At 31.8% G+C, this 26,800-nt stretch overlaps 1 protein-coding gene across 2 annotated transcripts in view; it reads right to left on the bottom strand.

The window, feature by feature from the left end:
- The window catches only part of LOC118182638 (hemicentin-2-like), a 941,057-nt gene extending 914,749 nt beyond the window's left edge, over positions 1 to 26,308 (bottom strand). For both annotated transcript variants that reach the window (XM_085816506.1, XM_085816507.1), the window contains exon 1: positions 25,405 to 26,308. In XM_085816506.1, the coding sequence (XP_085672632.1) occupies positions 25,405 to 25,573 (169 nt within the window). In that variant the 5' untranslated portion in view covers positions 25,574 to 26,308. The remainder of the gene's footprint in view (positions 1 to 25,404) is intronic.
- Positions 26,309 to 26,800: the final 492 nt, after the last annotated feature.

Raw genomic sequence — 26,800 nt, 5'->3', positions numbered from 1 at the left:
AATAAATATATAATAAATACGTACAATAATATATACAATAAATAATGATAATAAAAATAATAATACAAAATATAAAACTAAAAAATTAAAAGTAAAAAAGTCTGAAAGTTTTCATATTTTAACGGTCGCCGAGAAGGGTTTGTTAAGGTTTATTACGCTCTTGCTTAACCCATTAGCCGCTGGTGTTGCGTTGACGCAATGGTAAAAATAAATGCGTATATAAATATAACAACCTAAGATATTTTATAGCAGCAGATGATTTTGTGTAGGGAATATTATGAAGATTATTTCTGTAAAAAAATATTTGCCTTCAAAAATCATTTTGTTGATAATAATTCATCTCATACTTTAAGCAAAATTTAAGCAAAACTTTCGACCGGGTATTTTTGCTGAAAATATTTAACGAAAGAATCGCCGTCTTTATGATTGATCTATTTGTAGTCAAGGTCACCGTTTATCAGAACATTACATCAGTCAGATGTTTATATTTGTGTTGGGAAGGAAGGGAAAACAGGTGTTGCGTTGACACAACGTCAGCAGGAAACGGGTAGTCAATCTCCTTTTTCACTCATTCCTTTCGATGTTCTGGTTGTTTAAAAATGCCTAGAACCAGGTATCTTACATTAGAAGAAGCTTTTCAAAAATGTTTTGATGAGGAAACAGATAATGATAATGTTAATAATGACCAGAATGAAACTGATATTGTTGTTGTTTCCCCAGAAATTGCAGAGGCTAGTGACGAAGAAGAAAGAAATGGCAATGTTTTAAATAATGATAATGATATTTTACCAAATGATACTGCTGGGGAAGTTGAAATTCACGAGTTTCAGCCTTCTAAAAGCAGTTATAGACATACTAAAAAGTTTAAAAAGCAGAAGACTGAAATCTTGAAGTGGATAAAAAAGGAACTGTTAGTTATGTCTCAGGAAGAACATGAAGAAAGAGATAGAAGAGAAATTATAAAAGACAAAACACAAGGTAAAACTAGTGCACAGATTTTCGATTTTCTTTTTGGTTTAGACATTTACTCTCTTCTCGTTGAACAGACAAATATATACGATCACCACAAAAAATAAATAAATAAATAAATAAAAAATAAATGAATAAATAAATAAAATAAAAAAATAAAAAAGCCCAGAATTAATTGCATCTGAAGCCTATATGAGAATATTTATTGGAATATTATTGCTTACAGGATATCATTCTTTACCTCAAGAAAACATGTATTGGTCTTTTGATAAGGACATTTCTGTTCCTGTTGTACGAGAATCTATATCACGTTTGCAGTACAGGAATATGAAGCAGAATTTGCATTTGACAATAGTCAAATTAACAATACTGATAAATTATATGAGGTGAGACCGTATCTAAACTTACTAAATATCACCACTTTTTACTACTGGAAATATAAAGTCTCTTTTAGATTTCAGACGCCGGAATGTATTATTCCTTTTGCAAACTCCTATTGAGAGTGTAGAATTAGCCAGAAATAGATCAGCAACAGGAAGATCTAGTAAATTCAGCATTCAAAAACCATTGAATGGAGACGGTAGGCATTTTATCGTAAAGTCCGTTGATAACAAAAGACTTTGTTGTAAAGAGTACCATAGCCAGACTTTATAGATGCAAAGTATGTAATGTAGCTTTACATCATGATTGTAATCAAGCTTTTCATGTTTGAATCTTTCAAATGAAATAATCTATATTTGTAAACGAAATACAATGTATATTTTAATATTAAATTAATTACAAGTAAAGTGATTTGTAGATTTATAAAACGTTATACAGCTAAAAAGTAATCCTGCGCTCCACTCAAAATAAACATCACACGAGTACAATCCTACTCACTAAACATCCGTAGTCTTATTCCGCTGACGTTGCGCGAACGCAACACTCGCGTTTTCCACAGGTAAGATAATTTTTTTTTATATTTTCAATGTAAATTTATGTTATAAATGCTTAATTTAATATTTGTTATTATTTTCATGAGAAAAGAAACATTCCTTGTAGTTTTGGCGGTTAATGGGTTAAGGGGATTCGTACACCTTAAAACCCATAAGATCTTCGAATAGGTGACTGTTGCAAGAATTGGGGTAACTTATTTATTTGAAAAGCAATTACTTCCAACTCTTTACAGCTGACTACATAATATAGCTGCTTTCTGAAATAGTCATCAGAAAGTTTGTGTTGCTACAAATATTTTTATAATTTAATCCGCTTTGTGACAAAATATTTCGTCATATTCTCACCTTGCGCGCACAGTTTAAAACATTCTGTTGCATAATTTAATTCCACATTTAATTTGTAGCTTTTATAACATTTGAAAACTACTGTGAACCAAAAATTCTAAGTATTTCATGTTCGATTTTTATTTTATTTGGAGTTGAGTTTATAAAATGTATTTTATTTTTAAAAAAATTGTAATGTTTTCGTGCATAAAATTTTTTTAGTATTAAAATATTCATCATATTTTTGATTCAGGTAGAAGGTAGTGCCCATATAAAGAATTCCATCCAATTTCAAGTATGTACCATTAGCCATTTTTAAAATATCATGCGCGCAAGGTGGAAACATGGCGAAATATTTTGTCACAAAGAGGATTAAATTCGAAAAATATTTGTGGCAACACAAACTTTCTGGTTACTAGTTTCCAAAGTAGCTATATTATGTAGTCAGCTGTAAAAGGTTGGAAGTAATTGCTTTTAAATTAAATAAAATATCCCAATTCTTGCAAGAGTCACATATTCGAAGATCATGAAAGGTTTAAGGTGTATGAGCCCCTTTAACTCGCAGTCTACCAGTCTGCTATTAGACTTACGCAGACTAAACCAGTTTTTTTGTCGTTTTAGTTTTATTATTAAGCATCATTTCTTTCTCACTTAGGCCATATAAAATTCAAAAGCAAAATTACAAAAATTTTAACAGCAGCATAGCAGTATGGGTCTAGAATTCCCGATGCAGCGTCAAGTGTTGGCAAGCACTTTTCTGGACTTTCTCAGTTCATTGTACCAATGTTCAGTTTTCTTAAAAAGATGGGTTAAATTTTTTTGTATCTTTACATTAATAATGTTTTAGCAAAATTACAAAATATTTAAAACATCATATCTTTAGAATTTCCGACAGATAGTCTCGCGCACTGGAGAATTTTTTATTCAAAAATCCATTTAAGATTTACAAAATATGAAATACAAAATAAAGAAAATTCAAAATTCGGTCTTCCAAGTGCCCATATTTGGATGGAGTATTACTTTATTCAAAATTTAATGGCTTCTAGGTACAGTTGTTTTTTACAATACGATAAAAATGCATACAGTCATGCAGAGTTCCATTACTTAGTTTCTTTAGATAAACTACAGTGCGATAATTTGGATGGCAACAATTTGAAGAAGTGATACGACAAAAAATGTTGTTTCGAGACTAATATCCCATTCGGGGCTAAAAGCCGTCATAAGCTAATAAATTATTGAGATCTAAAATTATTTCTGATGAGATAATGTGGGGTAAAAAAGCATTTATAGAGGCTGTTCGCACATTTTTTAGACGATTTTGGTAAGCGGTAATAAAAACTCGTTTGCTGCAAAAGAAGTAATTGCAATTGTACTATGTTTTTAAAAGTCAAAATTATCGTCTGTGGCTTTAAATTTAAATTTTTATTCAAAATGGCGAATTTAACAAAGCAGTGGTTCGAAGGCTACATTTACGCTCTTTCCGAAGAGAAATATGCATACTCCGTTATCCAAAAACGATATGAGAGTCATGGGTTTGTGATAGCTAAAGCATCGGTAGGTAATATCATCAACAAGAATGGAAAAAAAAAACGTCAAATTGGAGCCTCAAGTGGGACAAGAATTCCAAACAAGTATCCAAAGAAAAAACGGACATCTTTCTTCTATTGCAAAGGTACGTTCTTTAATGTTAAAAGAAAATCCCCCTAGTGAAAGGACAGTTGCAAAATCATTAAAATACTCCGTGTCCACTGTAAACAAAATGATAAACGTTGATTTAAATCTTAAGAAAGCGAAAAAACGCAATGTGCATCGTCTTCTTCCAAAGCATATCACTCAACGCACGACACGTTGCAGAATTCTACATGAGAAACACTTATCCAAAGAAAAATGGAAAACAATTGTCACAATAGATGAAGCATTTAAATGATTGTAACAAAAGAGAGCCATTTATTATCATAAAAGGGGGAAAACATTTAAGTACATGGTTCAAAGAATCGAAAGAAAGTTTTTCTAAGGGATTCATGATTGTTGCTGGTTTTTCTTATAATGGCGAGTTACAAATAAAGAGAATGCAAACAAATGGTCAAGATAACTCCAAATACTATCAGGAACATATTTTATTGCCAATTGGTTTGAATGAAATACCATCGCTTTACCCACAGTGCCACCAATCTGTGAGACTCCATCAGGACAAAGCTAGCAGTCACAAATTAAATTCCACTGTAAATTTCCTAAACGAAATGAAACAAAAAACTGGTATCAAGGCCATACCCTTCACTGATATTCCTGCTAAATCTCCCGATGTGTCACCTAAGGATTTTTGTGCTTTCGGAGTTTTAAAAACTGCATTCTCCAAACGTTGTCCCAAAACCCTAACAGGACTCTGGAAAGCCGTTCGGGAGGAATGGGATAGAATATCTCTTCTGCCACTTCAAAAGGCATTATTATTATGGAAATTGCGGTGTCGAAAAATAGTTCAGAATAAGGGATGTCAAATAGAACTTTTAAACACAACAATTTTATGTAATATAGTTTTGTGAATACAATATACTTCGTCTAAAAATGTGTGAACAGCTTCTGTACTAATTTCCTGAAACTATAACCTGACAAACATTTGATGATTTTTATAAGTTATGGTATCTTCGTATTTTAGAGAAATTAGCCAGTAATATGTGTGTCAATTCTTATTACCTTCAGCTTCAAAACAAAAACATTTTGTCGGTTACATAAATTCAAAATCAACACGGTGCAAACAATAACATTATTTTTTCTGTTGCCAGAATAATGTGTTGCTGTTAATGAATAAGTCTACATCATTGATTCCGTCAAACGTCACACTGAAAATTGTTTTCGTCCTAACAGAAAGCAAAACAATTCATAATGACATGTCAGAGTCCATCATGAAACTTATGAAGATATCAGCAGAAAGGAAAGCAAAAGTGTCCATGGAAATAAAGAATTGCGTGATGTTAAAGATACAAACATTTTGCTAAATCTCCAACTATACGCAGTATAATACATAAAAATTGTTCTGCAGACGTTTCGACATCTAAGATAAAAAAAATTATGTAACTATTTTGTTTAACATCACGATATTTTGGTCGGCACGCTATTCACGTAAAGCTCAATAAATATCAAACTTTTCGTTGTAATTTTATGTTCGTTAAGGGAAAATGGGTTTTGCAAGATTATCACACAAACGTTAATTATAGAGGCAAAACAAAGCAAAACAAACAAAAAATAAAAGAAATTAAGCAAAAACAAATAAATACAATAAAAAAACACCCCCTTCCCCATTAAAAATTTAAATATTCTTGCACAAGAAGACTGTTGCCCTACAAATTCGCTGTTTTGCATAATTAAAATAATTTCAAACGAAAGTTGAAATACCAATTAAAGAATTCAAAAACAAAAGAAATAAAAAAACCCTTTAAACTGATAATTCTAAAACTATTGCATGTCGATTAACTAAAGGCATAAAATCCTTAACTGGAACATGAGAAGAATATAATTCCATCACTTTTAAAGGAAAAACATTAATGAATTAATACATAAAAAAATCTGAAAGCTTTCAGATTTTAAATTACGTCCAAAAGGGCGTTTTTTTAACGTTTTCTGTGTTACCTTTATTTATTAAATATCATGTTACTTAAACCATAAAATTCAGTTCAGTAGCATAAGTCGCAAAATAATTTTAAAATGAGCATATCTTTAGAATTTCCGATACAAAGTTCCGCGCCCGCTGAAGATAAAAAGGTCGCCCCCCCCCCGGTAGAGTATTGCCATTGCTCGCTTTTAAATCGTTGAGTTTGTTACTCAGAAATTCGTTAAAGTTTAACAAAATATGAAACCGATAATAAAACAAATTCCAAATTTCAAATTTTGTCTTTCACATGCCCATATTCGTAGGAGGTTTACTTCATTCAAAATTCGATGGCTCTATGTACCGTTGTTTTACCATAATTCGAGAAATATACCTACATTTATGCAGATTTTTCATTACTTAATTTTTTCAAGTATAATACAGGGCTCTAACATTCGGTGGCAACAGTTTGAAAAGTGAAACGGACATTTATAATGATTCAACGCAAAATCGCAAAACGAAAATAATAGTCCATCAGGAACAAAGCCCCTTTGAACTAATAATTCGGCATAATTTTTACAAATGTCAGCAAACTTTGTTGATGAGATTCAGCAATTTACATACTATTATAAGATGGAGAAATACAAGTCATTTCAAATTAATATAATCTTACAGAATCTTAGTATTTAAAATCAGTTAAAGTAGCTAAAAATTGAGAAGGAACCGCTTTTTGGAGAAACTAATTTTATTAACTATAAATTTAAGCTATGTTAATTAATGATAGTATAATTAAGATTATCGACACCAAACGTAATCTGAAAGGTTCAGATTTTAACGGTTACGATTTGAAGGGGGCTCATACACCTTAAACCCCTTATGATCTTCGAATATGTGACTGTTGCAAGAATTATGCGTGCAACTTTATTTCCTATCGCAAGCCTTCCCGGATATTTTTTGATGGGATAGACGATAAAATTTTAGATTTGCATACTACAATGAATCACAATCAATACAGAAAATCCACGGCATGTCATTTTTGCACCTTCTTTTATCTGAAATATCGTTGGGCCCACCAGCGGCCGAGCGGTAAAGTCGCTTAACACTGGTAGTTCGGTCCGAGGTTCGAAATTCCGAGGTTCGGTCCGAGTTCGATCCGCGAACGGGCTGGCTGCATGGGTGTTTTCGTGGTTTTCTCCATGTGTAACGTGTATACGACCCAGTTTCCCTTAGAAAGTACTCCACGAAGGCATCCCCCCCCCTTAGGCAGATAGCCCTAGTGTGCTTTGCCATAATTAAATACACACAACAACCCAACTGAAATATCGTTGAAACTATCAACTAGTTTTCTGTTTTTCTAGTTTAGATTTCGTTTATTTTCAAAGCTTTAAGGAACCAGTGAGTGCTTTCTGATTCTGAAACATACATTTTTCAGAAATCAATATTATTTTACGTAATAGCCCATATTGTGCTAGGATTTTTATGTTTTATTAAATTGAAAAGATGAGAAATAATACTGAGTTTTAAAATTGCATTAAAGTAAGGACTCTGTAACGAGCATATAATACATGACATCAGAAATACTATTTAATGAATCATGCAATACCCTATGTACTTATTTTTTATCGTTATTAAAAATAAAAATAATGGCCTAAATTATTTGAAAATCTATGCCTTTAGTGCATTTAAATTAAATTGTTTGAATTCAAAGTATGATTTAAAGATCTTTTATTTTTCCGAATGTCAATAGTCTGTGAATTCTCTAGCACAAAGTGCATGGGAGATATGTTAAAGACCTTATGTTTAAGGGAACTCATACACCTAAAAACCCATAAAATCTTCGAATATGTGACTTCTCCAAAAATTGGGATAACTTATTTATTTTTAAAGCAATTACTTCCAACTTTTTATGGCTGACAACATAATATAGCTGCTTTCGGAAATCGTAATCAGAAAGTTTGTGTTGCCACAAATATTTTTATAATTTAATCCGCTTTGTGACTAAAACTTCCGTCATGTTTCCACATTGCGCGCGCAGTTTAAAACATTCTGTTGCATAATTTAATTCCATAGTTTATATATGGCTTTTATAACATTTGGAAACTACTGTAAACCAAAGAAAAACTGAGAATTTCTTGTTAAATTTTTATTTTATTTGGAGTTGAGTTTATAAAATGTATTTTATTAATAAAAATCTAAAATGTTTTCGTGCATAAAATTTTTTAATATTAAAATATTCATCAGATTTTTGGTTTAGTTAGAAGATAGTGCCCGTATAGAGAATTCCATCAAATTTTAAGTATGTACCATTAGCCATTTTTAAAATATTATGCGCGCAAGTTGGAAAAATGACGAAAAATTTTGTCACAAAGCGGATTAAATTACAAAAATATTTGTGGCAACACAATCTTTCTGGTTACTAGTTTCCAAAGCAGCTATATTATGTAGTCAGCTGTAAAAAGTTGGAAATAATTGGTTTTAGAATAAATAAAATATCTCAATTCTTGTAACTGTCACATAATTCGAAGCTCATAAGGGATTTAAGGTGTATGAGCCCCCTTAAGGCATTTTCTCCCTCTGTTCTGCATGTCTTTTCGGTGTAATGATAGCACACACTCGGAACGTATTCTAAAGCTTCAGGTTCGAGTCCTGGTGACGGCATGGCTCGTTTTTCACGTCTTAAGTATATCTATATAGCGATTCTGTAGATTGATATACATTTAGACTAAAATGAGAACTTTATACATCTTCTGTATATCTGAAGGGTGAAAAAAATGCATAATGTAATTCGATAAAAATATTAAATATTTTAATTAAATATAATGGGGAATAAAAAAAATATTTAAATCGATAACATTAAAAAGGAAAAAAAAATATTCCTAAGAAATCCATCGATTACTTTCAAGCAACTTAATTTCTTATTCAATAACAGACAAATTAGAGTTTAATAATAAATATCTTATATTTTGCTCAATGCAACATACTTTAATGAAAAGTTAAACAACATATTTACAGTGGCCTACAATTAAGATGAATCAACGCAAAATCGTGTTACGATACTAATAGTATTTTGGGGTTAAAATTCACGAAATTTCACCACATTACTTTATTTTCGTGATTTAGTGGATTTAATATAATGCTATGTTTTACATAAATGATGCATAATCGAGTTTATCAAATAAAAAAATCTTATTTTTTTCTTATTAGGAAATTAGCACATTTTTAAAATAGATTTTTGAAATGTCTGTTCTTTCACAAAAAACAGTTTTAACACGTTGCGTCCTAAGATAGTGTATAATACTTTTGAACTCACTCTGTTCTACACTCAAAGAAAGCAAATACAGTAAAAAGTAACCATATATTTACAGCGGCAACTTTATGAATTACAAGAATACTAACTTGTGTCGAATAATAGTGAACATAAGTTAAATGCAATGCTACAGTTTTATAACCAATTTTGGTAGTATTGTGAGCTATTCTGTTACAATAAAACAAAATATACTAAGAACAATCAGCGTATTTACATTACAACTAACTCTTTCGCGTCGGTAGAACCCAGAATCTGTTTCACTCAAATGAACGTATATACTTATTTTTGTTGCAACGGATTTCCTTGCCCCCAGGGGCTAACTAGAATGCTACATTACTAACACTAACCTACTTACTTGAAACGATAACTTCTCTCTTGGGATCTTCATGCGGTTTCACCAATGTGTCCAATTTCCCCTTAGAATAGGATTGCAAATGCGAGCATAAATAATTAAATATTGACTCTAAACAAAGGACGGGGAAGGGTGCATTCAAATACCGAATTTGAGTCGCTTCAAAAGAATGTCTGACATATCGTTGAATAACGCCCGAAAGCTGTGGCCATGCTTCAGTGTGATGGGTGAAACCGCCAGTTAGAAAATGTTTCAGGTGTTCTGGAGACCTACCGATGCCTGAAAGGTCGGGCGTTTTGGGGCTACTTCGAAGTGAAAGTGTTAAATGTTTCATTCAATATTGACATCTTAATTTATTAAAAAAATTCAGGTATTATGAAATATCGAAAATATCTAACACATCTACGTGCGTTTCGTCTAACATATTGGAACTTACATTTTTTACGTCTTATCATTTTTTAAATTACTTGTGATTATTGTTTTCAGATTAATGATAATGATTTAAAGAACGTTGTTACTGATTCAGAAGTCAAACAACAAAAATCAGCGTTATATTTTCAAATTTTCACAGGACTAGTTTCGATGGTTTTACCGAACCACCATCCTCAGATGCAAAAGCGCAAAAGAACGAGATATGATATAATGATCAGATAAGATAAGAAAGCCTGGACAGAAAATAAGCTAGTGGCGCCATCTGTTGATGAAACCATAACTAAAATATAATTTCTTTGAAGGTCGAAGGCAAAGATGGATTGGAATTAGGATCGTTAGCACAGAAAGATTTTTTGAATGTGAAATGTCTCTAGAAAATCCAGTTCTCCAATGGAAGATATTTTTTGAATAATTTTGGCAGCAGAAAAATTGAAAGTGTGATTTTCGGACCAACAATGTTGGGTAACAGAAGACTTCTGTGTTTCCTTTTTTCTAACATATGCCTCATGTTCCTTGACGCAAAATTTTAAGGCTCTCTTAGTTTGGCCAATGTAAGAGAGCCTTAAAATTTCGCGTTAAATAAAGCTTTCCATGTCATTTAAATATATTTCCTTTAATGAAAGGGAATTAAAAACTTGAAATTAAATGGCATATACAAAATTCAAAGGAATTTTCAACAAATCCTTATGTTTTACAGTTTTACCATAAATTTTCTCAAAGTGCTCTTCATTTGATTAAATCTTTTCAGAATTAAATTGCAAAATACGTGAAAGAAATGCTAGGAATTAAAGAAAATCTAAATTTAATTTTCTAATGATCTATAACTATTATCTCAACTGAATAATTCAACTAACCAACTAATGATCCACGGTGGCCTTCTGACATTCAGTTATACAATGAATATGAAATGCTTTCATCTTTTGTGATTCAATAATACGGAAATGAGAAAATTGGATAATTGTCAGGATGATGAGTATTCAGAACCCCGAATTACTCTAATATTCATTAGAAGAGAACACAAGTGTTAAACTCAATTCATATAATCAAGATGGAGCAACAGAAGTTTACTTACCTATTAAATCGTGATTTCATTTTCAGATAACATTTCGAATTCATGCAAATGCTACTGAGAGATAAATTTCCCAATTCTAGTCTAGTTTTCCAGCAAGTATTAAAGCTATATATGGATAAAATGTCTTGATACATAGGGAAATAGTTTTACGTACTAGGCACGCAGAACCGACCATGCAATAAATAAATTGAATAAGTAATTGTGAAAAACTGTATACAAATACACGTTCTGCTTTCTGAATGAACATCATGCTCCGATGATACCGATTTATATGTTCGTTATAACCCATCTGATAACTCAAATTCTCAACAAAAAGCAAATTAGGATGGCCCTAAAATATACAGATTACAGGTCGGAATCTTGATAAATATTCTGTTTCGTTGTATAAACCTGGGATGACGTAGCACTGACTGAACAGGCTATATTCGATACTGAAGCCAATGGATATCAGACAGGTATTGTTGATTCCACGCGCTTTCCGTACAATGTTGACATGGCTTGCTTTGAAATAATTAGCTTTGTTAATAAAAGGTTCGTTAAAGTTTTACAAAACACGAAATCTATAATACAATAAAACAAATTCCATATTTGAGCTTACTGGTTCCTATATTCGAGAGGAGGGCTATGTTACTAAAAAATTGGATGTCTCTAAGAACCATTGTTTTTCTACAGTACGAGAAACATACATACACTCATTATTATTATTATTATTATTATTTTGGAAGCAGGTAAGATGAAAAATGAGCAAACATCTTCTCCGGCCGGGAATCGAACCACGGACCTCTGGAATACCGGCCCAACATGCAGTACCACTACACCACGAAGGCACGCTAGGAAAGTGAGAGAAATACCTTATAAGGTTTCAGATCAGAAACTACGTTATTACGTAAATTTTATTTAAATTACCTCTATTTATTAAATATCATGTTCTTCGCACTTAAACCATAAAATTCAGTTCGAGAACAATGACGCAAAACAATTTTAAAATGAGCACATTTTAGAATTTACGACACACAGTCTCGCGCGCTAGAGATAAAAATGTTTTTTATGTACAACGTTGCTATTGTTCGGTTTGAAGTACATGAGTTTGTTAATCACAAATTCATTAAAGGTTTACAAAATATGAAATCAGTAATAAAACAAATTCCATATTTTAAATTTGGGTTTTCAGATGCCCATATTCCCAGTAGGTTTACTTCATTCAAAACTGCATGGCTCTAGGTACCGTTGTTTTATCACAATGCGAGAAATATACATACATTTACGCAGATTCTTCATTATTTGATTTACTCGTACACCTTAAACCCTTCATGATCTTCGAATATGTGACTGTTGCTAGAATTGGGATATTTTATTTATTTTAAAAGAAATTACTTCCAATTTTTTACAGCTGACTGCATAATATAGCTGCTTTGGAAACTAATAGCCAGAAAGTTTGTGTTGCCACAAATATTTTTGTAATTTAATCCTCTTTGTGACAAAATATTTCGCCATGTTTCCACCTTGCGCGCATGATATTTTAAAAATGGCTAATGGTACATACTTGAAATTGGATGGAATTCTTTATATGGGCACTATTTTCTAACTGAACCAACAGTCTGATGAATATTTTAATATTGAAAAGTTTTATGGGCGAAAACATTAAATTTTTTTTTAATAAAATACATTTTATAAACTCAACACAAAATAAAATAAAAATTTAACATGAAATTTTTAGAATTTTAGGTTCACAGTAGTTTCCAATTGTTATAAAAGCTATATATTAAATATGGAATTAAATTGTGAAACAGAATGTTTTAAACTGTGCGCGCAAGTTGAAAACATGACGAAAAATGTTGTCACAAAGCGGATTAAATTATAAAAATATTTGTGGCAACACAAACTTTCTGATTACTATTTCCGAAAGCAACTATATTATATAGTTAGCTGTAAAAAGTTGGTAGTAATTGCTTATAAAATAAATAAGTTATCCCAGTTCTTGCAACAGTCACCTATTCGAACATCTTATGGGTTTTAAGGTGTATGAGTCCCCTTAAATACAATACAGGGCGATAATATTTGGTAGCAGACATTTGAAAATTGAAACAACACTTGTAGTTAATCAACGCAGAATGCCAAAACGAAATTAATAATCCCTCTGGGCAAATTGCCCGTTTGGACTTATAATAATGCAAGACCATTAAAAAAATTAATTGATAAAGAATGCAATAAAATTAAGTATAAAATAAAATTTGAAATTTTCTTTTAACCAATTATCAACATATAATGTAGTCCGACGTGACGCTAAACAAATAATACTGTAAAATATACATTATAAAATAAGAATTTTAGGAATTGTAAATCAGTAAAACCATTGGGGAAATAAATATCAATGGGCTGAGTTCAAAATTTGAAGGAAACGAAACTAATTTATTTTATAAGGTATTAACGTAAATTAAATAAAAATATCAGAAACTTTAGAGATAATTTTTGCACAGTTATAAACTAGAAATTAAGCATAAATGGATCACGATTATAAATTATAAATGTAATACAATTACAAATTAAAAATTAAATATAAATTTATGCACAATTGTAAAAAAATATATACAGGAATTTCTCTGGCGGCACAGTTGTTAAAGCATATTATAAAAGTACTTAGAAGACTTAATGATGTGTTGTGTATTCATAATGAACAAATTGTTACAGACGTAGCCGAATTAACACTGCATTTTATTTAGTTAACCAAATCTTTCTCTGAGCCATCAGAGACAATTTAGTGTCATAGGGCCTGAGTTTGGATATTATAATCGGTACTGCTGCATTTAAAAATTATAAATTTGAAAAAGGTTTTGATAGCAAATAAACTGGCAAAAGTGCATATGGCACCAGGGACTTCACTACAAAATCGAAAAGTAATGCTCCAATATACTTGTAAAGACATTAGGTTATTTCGAAGCAGGAGAGATGAAAAAGGAGCATAGCCCTCGCCGGGAACTCTCGAAACTCTCGAATGCGTGCCGACCGTGCGGACCACTACACCATGAAGGCCCGCTAACAAGGCGAGAGAAATACCTTATATACTCCGCCTTTTAAAGGGCGACTAAGGATTACGGGACCCAATCGCCAAATCCTGGTGGTGTATAATCGTCATCCACCACGCTTTTTTGTTCGGGGCCACTGCAGACACATTAAGGTATTTTAAAGCAGGAGAGATGAGCATAGCCCTCGGCGGGAATCCAACTATGGACCTCTCGAATACGCGCCGAGCGTGCAGACAACTACACCATGAAGGCACGCTAAGAAGGCGGGAGAAATACCTTATATACTAACCAGCTACAGTTTGACAGCCTCATGAAGTCTCATAAGTTTCGGTGAGGATGAGTGTAGAATGAGACTAAGCTGCAGGCTCGTGACTGTTCCAAAAGCATCAGGGGGAGTTTATTTGGATTGAAAGATTTAAATCCACCGTATGCTGTTTCTCCTAAGAAGCACTACAGATATACACTGACGGTTTTGTTTTTAAACATAAATAGATTTACATACAATTTGGTAACGTTACATAACAAAAATTATTGAGTATACTCATTAAAATATTACAATTTTAAGTAAATGTAATAGCGTTGATACTTTGGAGATCGTTTCACTAGAACCTTTAGGTTTTTAAGTAAATAGAAAAATATACGAGTTTTATTTTATTAATATATTGGAAAGTGTGGTTCTTGTTATGGAAGGATATTTGTTATAGGTATCCTCATATGACAGAAACAAGACACTATACTACTAGTAAATTTAAACCCCATATGCTCATCTAGTTACATAAAAATGTACAATATTCAGTGCAAAAATCTCCAAAGCATTTTAACATAAAATATTTACATGATAGAAATCTTTGACAAAGTCTGTAAAATAAACTAAATTATTTTAAATTTAAATAGTCGTATTTAAATTCTATTTTTAATAATTCGAGTATTCCAGGCATTTTCTTAGCATTTAGAAACAGAAAATGTCATGTTTATGGCTTTTTTAAACTTTATTAAATATTCGATATTACGTTTCAAAAATAAAATGGATTTCCCGTGAAGGAAGTAATAATTACATTTCCCCATACAGAGAACTTAATATATTATTTTTGACAATGAAACCTGCTTAAAAATTAAATAAATCTTTATCACTTTCAAGCAATTGTTAATATTTATTTTTTTGGGGGGGCAAGTAAATGAAATTGTTTCATTTTTACTTGCATCTAAACTATTTAATAATTATACTGGAAATTAATAAACAAATAAATTAAAAGGATAAAATTAAAATTACGGAGGTAAAAGAACAAGCGACTTTCATTGTATTCTTTAAACAATCGCACATTTAATTTTTAAAAAATATTATCGTTAAATGTCCATTATTTTGCTATATGAAAAAAATTATCCTCTTGAATTTATAAATTAAAAAGCACATTTTGCAGATTATTAAGATCTAAGACAATGAATTCCAGAAATATTGAAAAAAAAAAGAAAATTTGGAATACTTTTAAATACCATTCATAAAACAAATGCATAAAACTAGAAGACAGATCTTTAATAAATGACTGTTAAATTTCATTGAAAAATATTTTGAAGTAAATTCAAATTTTTAATACATCATTCATTCATTTCCTTTCTTGGAATTTTTAACCATATGTAAGATAAATTTTAATGAATATTCAAGCAGATGCAATTCCCTAAAAAACGAGAGACGACGAAAATCTGAACTGAATATAATGCTATAACCGACGTTTTAAAAACGCAATTAAAACTAATTGAAGGAGGTATGTTTTAGAGAGTGAAAAAAGCAAGATTTTTCCAAGATCTAATTAGTGCATTGCCATGAAAAGATTTCGAGTGCATACTTTATGAGATTTTGCTAAACTTATTACAAGTGCACTGATGAATATTTTCAGAGCAATATTTAAATTGCAGAATTCATTTGATTACAGACAAGAAACAGACATTATGGGAATATCTTTTAAATATTTAACTATTCAAAATACATAACTGATGATAGTTTTGATGTTTTTCAAATTAATCTAAATGTAATCAATTTACATTATGGTATAAAAGTATTAAATAAAGGCATGAATTAATTATCGATATAAAATATGCCCATAAATTTTTCATTTAAAATTCGATACAGAAATATCGAAACCATATTTTGAAAACCTATTTTTTGAAATAACTGGACCTTTCATTTTACCATCAGTACCCAGTAGTGCACCAATCTCTTAGCGTCCATCAGTGTCTCAGCGCATTCTTCAAGTATTAGCACTTGCACATGTAACAATGCATCTGCATTCATTATAACATTTGTTCCTGTAATTTATACGAGCTGCGCAAATTCTATAATACTCAAATTATCTTTGCAATAGCATCTGCGAATTATGTATATATCCATTGTACTTAAATCTTTAATGCACTATCTTCTGTTTTGTATTCTGTTAATACCTTTGTATACATATTCTGCTCTGTATATCACATTTTTAGTGTTGTGTACTATTTCTAAAGTTGCATCACGTTTCATGTATTTTATCAATGTATTTCATGTCTCTTGTATTTTATCAATGTATTCCGTGTCTCATGTATTGTATCAATGCATTGCATGTATTTTGTCCTGTATTTGATCAAGTACCATGTTTTACTAAGCTTTTGTTCACTGTCTGTACATCCTGTAGTAAGTATAGAATCTCTAGATACCTCAGTATTCCCAATATACAAACCTATCACGCATTTGCAATATGCTCAAGTTTATGTATTGAGTGAAGGGTATTGGTATCTAATTACGCCTTATGTTTATGTGATTAATGTGTTGTTTTCGTTTTTTTTTATTTTAATTTAAGACCCTTTCTCAGTATGTCTTGCACTTGACCATTTATGACATGCTAATGTATCCTGTACTGCAATGTAACACAATAGCTCATCTGCCCTTGTTGCACTGTAAATACTTTTATTAATTTAAATAAAGTTGCTGCTTCTACACAGGGGAAGGCGTGGGACATATGCCTGTTTACCACTGTTAAACACCAGGCGTCCCCGTCTTCCGTCACCTGTCACGAATTGTTCGGTTATAGTCGAAACATCTCAATTCTGAGAATAGTACATAATGGAGTAGATCTATATTGCACGCGCAAGAAGTGAGGAAACAACATTAAAATGACAAGTCTCTTTTCCGAGTTTGGAAACCAGACTCAACGATATAGCAGCCAGCACCGCTAACTACTACTCCGAATTGGGAGATGTTTTTAAACAATTAACTGTGAATTTTATATATGAATTTAAAAAAATTACAAGCTTTAGTATAACACTGATGTAAAGTTTTGTATATGCTTTTGTTGTTGTCTGGGGAACAAACTGATTATGGTTTGGTTTGGTTAAGGAGATTATGGCGAAGCACTCGAGGGCTATCTGCCTTAAGCGAGGGATGCCTTCGTGGAGGCCTTCTTAAGGGAAACTGGCTCGTATATAGGTTACACATGGGGAAAACCACGAAAACACTCATGCAGCCAGCCCGTTCGCGGGATTCGAACCTCGGACCGAACTACCAGTGTTCAGCGACGTTACCGCTCGTGTGCCAGAAACTGATTATGACTAACCTTTATAAATCTGTTTAAAAATAGGAAACTGTAAGTTGTAGACCTAAAAGAACGTGGAGTACAGGGTTTCAGATTGGTTTAATCAGGCCCTGCTCAAAATATTAAGTCTCTAAATATCGTCTAACATTTGCTCTAATATTGGGTTCATATACTCTTGTACTGCGAAGTACAGAGAGGAGCTTTTTATACATACGTAAAAGCATAAATTGCTGTTTGGGCAGCTCTCGTTGATTTGGTTTCCTATAATTATTTCATATATATAGATAACGTTTTCTATTATAATTTCTATTTTCTACTCTGAATATTCAATGTTGAAATAACTGTAACAGTTTTGCAGAAAATGTGGGAACGAAATTTTACGTTGGGCGTATAGGTTCTGTTTTCCTTTATCTATCATAGAATGTTAACTCAGTTCATATATATATATTATATATATATATATATATATATATATATATATATATATATATATGTATACATGATGCCCGCCAGCGGCCGAGCAGTTAAAGTTAATGATTTCTTACGCATGATCTACATGAAATTATTTCATTAAGTTTTAAGCAATGCAAAAGTTGTAAATTATTCTCTTGTTTTTTGGTGGGGTGCAGAAGGTATAAAATGCTGATGAAATTGCCTTTAGAGCGAAATTTATATGCCCTCGAAAGACAACATTTGAGAAGGAGTATTAAATGTAATCCCATTTCAACGCATATAGATCATTATCTATTTTAATAGGTATTCTAATGCAATATAAGGAATTTCGGATTAATTGTGAATTGTTTCATGAATTTAACTATTTGTATATGAACGTTATGAACGCTATATATGCACACACACACATATATATACATATATATATATATATAAAAGTCGGAGCAGTATCGATGCTTGCTTAGATCCATATTGAAGAAGAATTTTGATTGCGTAGTATGCTCATAATGTTAACTTGGTAATATCTTAAGAACTTGGCAGTCGAGGTAATTTTAATTCCATTTTTATTTACAATTGATATTATGTGGCCACAAATCACTTGACACTCTACTCACACAATCAAAATTATTCCTTTTCAATGTAGCATAACTAGGCATCAACAGTGTTGCGTCCTTTCCTTGCTCTATTATGCCATATATATATATATAGTTTAAAAGTAAGGAGAGATTCAATTAATGAGTAAGAAGACATGAATTCCGCCAAGCAATGTAATGTATGATAAATAGCAATGTAAAAATCTAAGAATAACTGAGCTCGGTGTAACTGTCAAGAGGGAGTTAACTTGCTTTACAATGCGTTTATTTAAGGGGAAAAAATATCTCCTAAAAAGCGTTTCTTGGTAAAACTTCACTTTCTCACACTGTGAAGTTGGTGGAAATATAAAGACAAAGTACATGAAGTACCAAAGAATTTTGCGCAAATGTTGCAACGAAAGAAACGAAGCAATCAACTAGGAAGAAAGAAGTACGTTTGTACTAAAAGGAATAATTTAGCGCGAAGTGCAGCTAAATTCATATATTATATATACATGTAAGATATAAGAAAATATGATAGCTGTTTCAAAAAAATAATTGGCGATCTCAAAATTAACACTCTAAATTTGGTAATCTGCGCCTAAATTCATCTCTTCTCACATGTTCCAGATTTTTCTATCTTACGTAACGTTTTAATGCAGATACCTCTTGTCCAATCAAAGTCGCTGAACACTGGTAGTTCGGTCCGAGGTTCGAATCCGGCGAACGGGCTGGCTGCATGGGTGTTTTTCGTGGTTTTCCCCATGTGTAACGTGTATACGAGCCAGTTTCCCTTAGAAAGTACTCCACGAAGGCATCCCTCCCCTTAGGCAGATAGCCCTAGTGAGCTTTGCCATAATTAAATACACACTTGTCCAATCAAATTAATTGTAAACCAAAACTCTGAACTGAATCTTTTCCGCTTTCCAGCCTTCTTTCTCGAAAGTGCTATGACACTCCCACCTTTTCGCGTAAGCTCGTCTGCTGGCAAGACGCTTTTAATCCATGTTGCTGCCGCTTACTTGCTTAAGATGACGTCGTACAAACATCTTATCTGAAAAAAAGATCGTTTGATATACGTAAAATAATAATGATTATGATTTTTCAAGATACGTTGCGCTAAATTACCGTCATCATGTTTTCTACTCTGCCACCTTGAAGCCACTACAGTCTTTTTGGTATCTACGCAGTACCTAAGCTTTAAAAGTTCTACTGTTTTCATCTACGCAGTTTTGAAATCATTACACATACACATATATATATATATATATATATATATATAATGTTACGTTTTTTTCTTTTCTGACACCAGTTGTTACGTTGAGTTCGTACGGGGTTCGTAGATTTGTAGTGAATAACGACGATACTTGATGAAGTAGCTAAACACACTTTATTTACCAATATTAAACATGTAGCTCCAAGATCACTTTTACAGTCGTCGAAGGAACTCGCTGGAACAATCAGCGACACAGCCTCCAGGTTATCAGGCTAACACGTTGGAGACAGCCTCACGGCAAAGCACTAGCGTACAGCTCCTGACTCTGCTTGGTCGTTCTCGGAACTCCACGTACTCTCGAGACTCTCCACGACACACCGAGCGCAGCTCCCGACTCTTCGGTTCAGTCGTTTCCGGAGCTCAACACTCAGTCGCTCCCGAAGACTCTTTCGGTGCACTCGATGACCCACTCAGCACTCGCTGACCGGCTGTCAACTGGATCGACTCCAGGGATTGACTCCCTAGACGAGACACTAACTCGATACTAACTATCCGCGTACCAGCAGGGTTTATATAGCTTTTGCCTGGTGTTTGAGAATTTTCTGGGCTAAACCGGTAAGAATTCGTTGTAAAAGGTTCTCCATCCGTCCATGGCATATCGCCAATTTGTCGCCAATAAGCGCTTTCTCGCCAAATGTGGCAACCCAGCTTTTATTTGCGATTTTATGGCAACCCTAAATCTGCTTTGCGGGGACGCCATCTCACCGCTCCTGTACATTTCGTAACAATATATATACATATGCATATATAGCGTTCATAACGTTCATACACAAAAAAATTAAATTTTTACGCAGCAGATTTCTTTTATTTTTCTTTGTTATTAATATTCTGACCTTCATGAATTAACATTCCTGTTCTGTAGAAGTGCAAGTTCAGGTTATTGAACATAGAAAGTGAATGACACTCATCATATATATTCCACGAGGAATTTCCATTTGAATGACATGGTCAGATGTTTTCATTGTATATAGTATATGTAAAATGATTCTGATTATTAAAAAAATCTAATAAACCCATTGGGGATTAAGAAATAAATTATGTTCTGTTATTTCGTACTACATGCGTCGTTGCGTTCAGTGTACATACAAGTGTATCAGTTTTTAAGAGGATACAAATAGGATATTAAATAATAATTTTGATACTGAATGATATTGTATTTATTTAAATGTTATTTGCGCTGCATATAGATTAATTGGCAAATAATAAAGAGGAAGAGAACACACTCGTAATCTGAAACACACTCAAAACTCAAAGTTTTTACGTATATAAAACCCTGCCACTCTTTCTTCCTTCATCTCCCTCTCTCTCTGTATATATATACATATATATGTAAGATATGAAACATAAAAGAAAACCACTAATTTTAATTTGGCAATAGCCTTTTTTTCTAGTTCCCATTCTTATCCTATTGAATTTAATTTTCGTTATCTCAAAATCAATTTATCACGCCATCTTATATAATCTCGCTTTTGCAGTAGCTCATATCCAATCACAGATAAAAATTTCAACAAAGAACCAACTACCTTTATATCGCTGCTGCTAACTGCGCACATACGTTTATACTTCTCTCTTACCCTTTGCAGGTGACATTCACCGCACTATTTCGACCATAGTTTAAAGGTATGAATAGTTATACAAAACAGTGGAGCGCCTATCGCACCCAAAATGATGTGTGATTGAGAATATGTGTTTGAAGAACGTCCTATATAAATTATGTATTGTCAACGCAATGTCTGTGGGTTTTTTCTTCACTGTTACGGATCTAGGACGCTGCCAGCTTTTGACAAGTTTATACAAGGAATCGTTATTCTAATGACGTACTAAAAGCAGCTGCCAAAGATCATACAGCTATCTTCTTCTAATCATGAAAAGATTTACAGAAATTATTACATATATATATATATATATATATATATATATATATAGACATTTTTGTAATAATTTTGATATATTTCGAAGGAAAATATTGAACAATACCAGAAAAATTTGCAGAAGTTCCCGAATTTAAAAATGCTCTTTTATTTCCCATTAGCCAAATATTTTAATAAACCAGTCTAAATAAACTGGCTAAAATAAGATAGCCTATTTTCAGGGCTTTAACATTTTGACGGCGTTGCGGTAAGAAAGAAAGCAGCGAGAACACGCCTAGCTAACAGCAGATGGACAGAAAATGTCATATCTTCTCAACAAAATGTATGTGCAGAATGATTTATTTTCTATTTAGATATCTTTTCAATGGCTAATTAATAACTCTGTAAAATCATTATTGGCTGTTTTAGATTAGGTACGCAAAAACCATCTACGTCACCCGCGCTATGTAAAAGTCATATGACTACTAATAGCTATTAATTATAAAATAACAGTTTATAGACGTTTATTATATCCTATTCATTTTTATTTCTTTTTTGGAACACAAGGGGGAAATACCAAATTAAAATTAAAGGGATTATTGCGAATTTAGGTTGAATTTTGATTTACATTTTTTTATCTTATTTACATTACGATTACTGAAATTAACAAACAGCCTCCAGATTAAAAATTTGCATTAAAATAGTAGATTAAGAACAAATCTCAAAGATTTCAGATTTTTAATGGTCGCCCAAAAGAGTTTGTTAAGGTTTCTTACGCTGTAGCTGGTCTCGCAGTCCACAAGTCTGCTGTTAACTCACTCCTGCTAACCCATGTTTTTTTTTGTCTATTTAGCTTTGTTATTAAGCATTATTTGTTTTCACTTACGCCGTATGCTATTAAACAAACAATATACAAAAATTTTGAAAACGGCATAGCGGTATACATTTAGAATTCTCTATTCAGATTTAAGTGTTAAGATACGTTTTTCTGTTTTTTTTTAATCTTTTCTCAGTCCATTATTTCAATGTTCATTTTTGTTAGTAAGATGCTTTACAAAACTTTTTATTATCTTTTTATTTTTAACGTTTTGACTGTTTATTTTGTTTAGTTGATTTATTAAAATTTTTATTTTGTTTAGTTGATTATTTGTTTAGTTGATTTATTAAATATCACGTTCTTGGCTGTTACACAACATAAAATTCGATTCAACAGCAAAATCACAAAATATTAAAAAAAACAGCATAATTTTAGAATTTCCAATAGCCAGTCTCGCCAAGATAAACAAGTTTTATTCTCTGTAATTTTGCCACTGCTAACTTAGAAAATCGATGAGTTTGTTAAGCAAAAAATCGTTAATGTTTTGCAAAATATGAAATACATGATGAAACAAATTAAAATTTCGGTGCCTATGTTCGGGTGGAAGGATACGTTATTCAAATTTGGAGGGCTCTAGGTACCGCTGACGTTTTAACAACGCTAGAAACATGCACACATACATGCAGATTCTTCCTTATTTAATTTTTTTAAATATGATACAAGGCGATAATATTTGTTGGCAAATAAAAGTCGTCCTTTTGGGCTAATAAAAGTCGTTATACACCAGATGGATTATTTGTCATTGTGTAGCAAAAAATAATTTAAATTTTTATAAAATTTGTCAGCATGATGTTTTACACGTATGTAGTAATATCATGGTACCATATGACATAACGCAGATCATACTTCATGCAGGCAGATTAATAAACCATGCGAAGCAAAGTTACTAATATTCAGCACACTATTACTATCTAATATTTCACAGTAATATTAGTTATAAGTTACTATTTAATATTTCACAGTAAACCGTGAAATAGTTCAAAACACGAAATTGTAAAGCTAGATTAGAATGCACTTTAGAAAATGATTTTTCCTGTTCTTGTTGAAACTTGAGTACTTTTGCAACAGATATAGGTATCATAACTACTGCGTTTAAAGCTTAAGCGATATAAGTTTTATTTTGCATTAATGTCGAAGATTTGAATTCGTAAAGAAGTCTTCTATTTGACGTCCATGTAAAAGACAGATCTATATAAATAAAATGTAATTTTAGTTCCATTATAAAATGAATGTAATTTTTTGAAAGCGAAGCTAAACACTACTCCGAAAGAAACGTATCATAACTTTAGGAAAGGGAAATCATACCCTGTTTCAGAACGTTAACTGAGATGTAATAATATTTATATAATGCAATTTCATATTATTTAATGTAGCCGGTAGGAGGAAAGAAATTAGTATCTGTTGTAAGTTTAGAATTTTCAAAATCTAAGTACAGATAATGCATTCTAAAATCTAACATCTAAAAAACTAACGTTCCAAAATCTAGATAAGTTATGATTTTGTTTTGGGGGAAGGAGGAAGTAGAAAGTTTTAGAGGAAGAAAATGACTGTTTTTTTTTTCTTTATGGAAAGGCATAGTAGGCAGTTTTGGTGCTAGAATTAAATTATACTTTCACAGCACTATAACTTGTGATATTACATTTGAGTGAAAACTATATTTGACATTAACAAGGAAAAATATCACAGAATATGTGAAAATAATTAAAACAAAGTCTTGCTATAATGAAATATAAAACGCATACTAGTCAACAAAATAATTGCAACATCCGGTTATTTACCTTAAACATATATTATATAATAATGATGTTCTACTATAATACTAGCTAGAAAGTTTACTTTTCAGTTGTAATAAATCATTTATAATTGTTTCTATTCTTACTTCATGCACAACAAAATATAAACTTTGTAGAAAGTTATGATGCATATCTTTATATCTGATTTCCCTATTGTCTCATAAGCAAAGGAAAGGATGTACAAATATATTGAACATCAGAAAGATTTTAAGAAATTTAATGACTACAATGAACTATATACGCGTTAAAATAACACGCACACATGCATATATCTTTGGTAAATTGATACGTAGTACTCTTTTTTTAATTCATACACGAAATCAAAATAATAGTTTAATAATAATAAACGTAATTGTAATATTTAAATTTCTTCCTAATTTTATTTTTTTCACTACTTACGCTAATACTAAAATAAGTAACCAGTGTAAATACCGGAATCACAATAAAAATTAAAAATAATAGTAATTATTAGAGTTTCTTCAGTTTGTTCCCTAAAAATTAGATCTATATCCTAATTCATTTTCAGAGTGCAAATACTCCAATTTTCACATTACTTAAAAGTAGAATTTGTTTCTTAAAGAATTAGGTGGTAAATTATATATATATATAAAATAGAGAAAATGATATCGTAATAGTAACTTTGATAAGAAATAAATTATAAATAAAGTTTGTCATTGTATGTACTCATACTTAAAAAGTCATTGCACTAGGTTCATTACCGATTACGTAATATTAATTCAAAATTACTAATCTGTTAATAAATTGTAATACAATATCGTTTGCTTCTTTTACAACTTTTTTATAGTACTGAAATTAATGACCGTTTGTAAGTAATAGAGATATGCATACATATTCTGTTAAAAATTAATTGTAGAAATTCCTTTTTGTTTGCAAATAAATTTATACAAGAACTAGGTAAAACAATACATATGTGAAAGAATATTCATTGAATATTTTATACAATTTTCTGCATAATGTTATAACAAAAATAAATAAATAAATAAAAAAGTGCGCAAAATGTAAACTTACCCGGAACAATTTCCATATTTCCCGTAGTCATGACGAAAGTGGGTGGAGTTAAAAATACCACAAGTACTTGGAAAAGAAAGTAAATACTTTTCATCGTATAAAAATATTCACTGGACATCGGACTGCATGGAGTTACAAACTTCGGATTAGGACGTCTCTTCAAAGACATGATATTTTCTTTTGAAATGTTTTACTTACATTTGCTAAGAAATTTATTAAATATTTAATTAAGCATATGCGGAAATTTTAAATTATATGTTTGACAACGTACTAAGTTATGTGAAATAATATGCATATCAGAATATGCTTTTCCGCTATCAAATGTTCTTTTTCTTGTACATAGCACATGAAGTAAAGCTCACGGCATTAAACGAAGCAATAGTTTGAAACTTCAGATGTTAGAAACATTCGTTAAATGTTAAAAAGGAAACTTTCTTCAGTCACAGATCTGCTGTAATCGTTTCATTTTCACAGCTTATTCTTATTAAAGAAGAGTTTTCAGAAGTCTTCATTTGAGACTAATATAAACATGAATTGCTACTTTTATTTTTATAAAATTCAGAAGTTATATCACGTAAATAAAATTGTTTCAATGCTTAATATTATATCATATTATATGCATTCGTAATTACGAAGTCTAGCCGAAGCTGATGACTATGCTATTTATTTATCACATTTTATTTACAGTATGTTAATAATTAAGATAGCTTGACCTTATTTCTAGTCAACGACATAAACACTTGGATTCAGATTTTCGGAAAAGGTTCCATCTACGACAGCCGAAATAAGCTTGTGCGGAAGTTAAAGCCTTTAACCCATAAGCCGTAGCACTCAACGGCGGCAAGCGAAAGCTATGCAAAGTGTGAAAGTCCTCAGGATCAAGAGACTTGCTCGCAGCTGACTATCCCGCCACTGAAGCCGGACTCTACCTAGTGAGGAGATGCTTTTAACGTCCTGTGTCCCTCAGGCTTGTGAGGCGCCCTCTAGCGACCGACCTGTCCCTACTTAGAAAGCAGTTCGTGTGTCATAAATAACCAGTTACTTGGTTTGGTCGAGAGTACGTGGAAATACCCCCCCTCTCGAATAGGAGGCTTTCTATCAATTTCATTCTTCTCGGCTCAAATGATGCTGGGGATGGGTGGAGTATTTATTTTTCACGATCTGCCCCTGTTCTGGAGAGTTATGAAGCAGGAAAGACCAAGCGGGTCTCGCGTTCCATATGCCATCAAATATTTCCCACCCCTAATCTCTTTCTTTCTCTTGTCCCCAATTGCTGAGGTTCATAGCGATGTTATGGTATTTATTTGCACTAGGAATTTAGAGAGGAAAGAAGGGCTAACGAACCTCGATAATTAGAAAAGGGACATTTTTTATTCTTTATAAAAAATACAAATTG

The sequence above is a fragment of the Stegodyphus dumicola genome, chromosome 5 (assembly GCF_044657685.1).
Source record: "Stegodyphus dumicola isolate Sdum_Otavi_A_Nest chromosome 5, ASM4465768v1".
Classification (NCBI taxonomy): domain Eukaryota; kingdom Metazoa; phylum Arthropoda; class Arachnida; order Araneae; family Eresidae; genus Stegodyphus; species Stegodyphus dumicola.
Note: the sequence above shows the minus strand (reverse complement) of the source record. Positions and strands in the feature narration are given on the sequence as shown.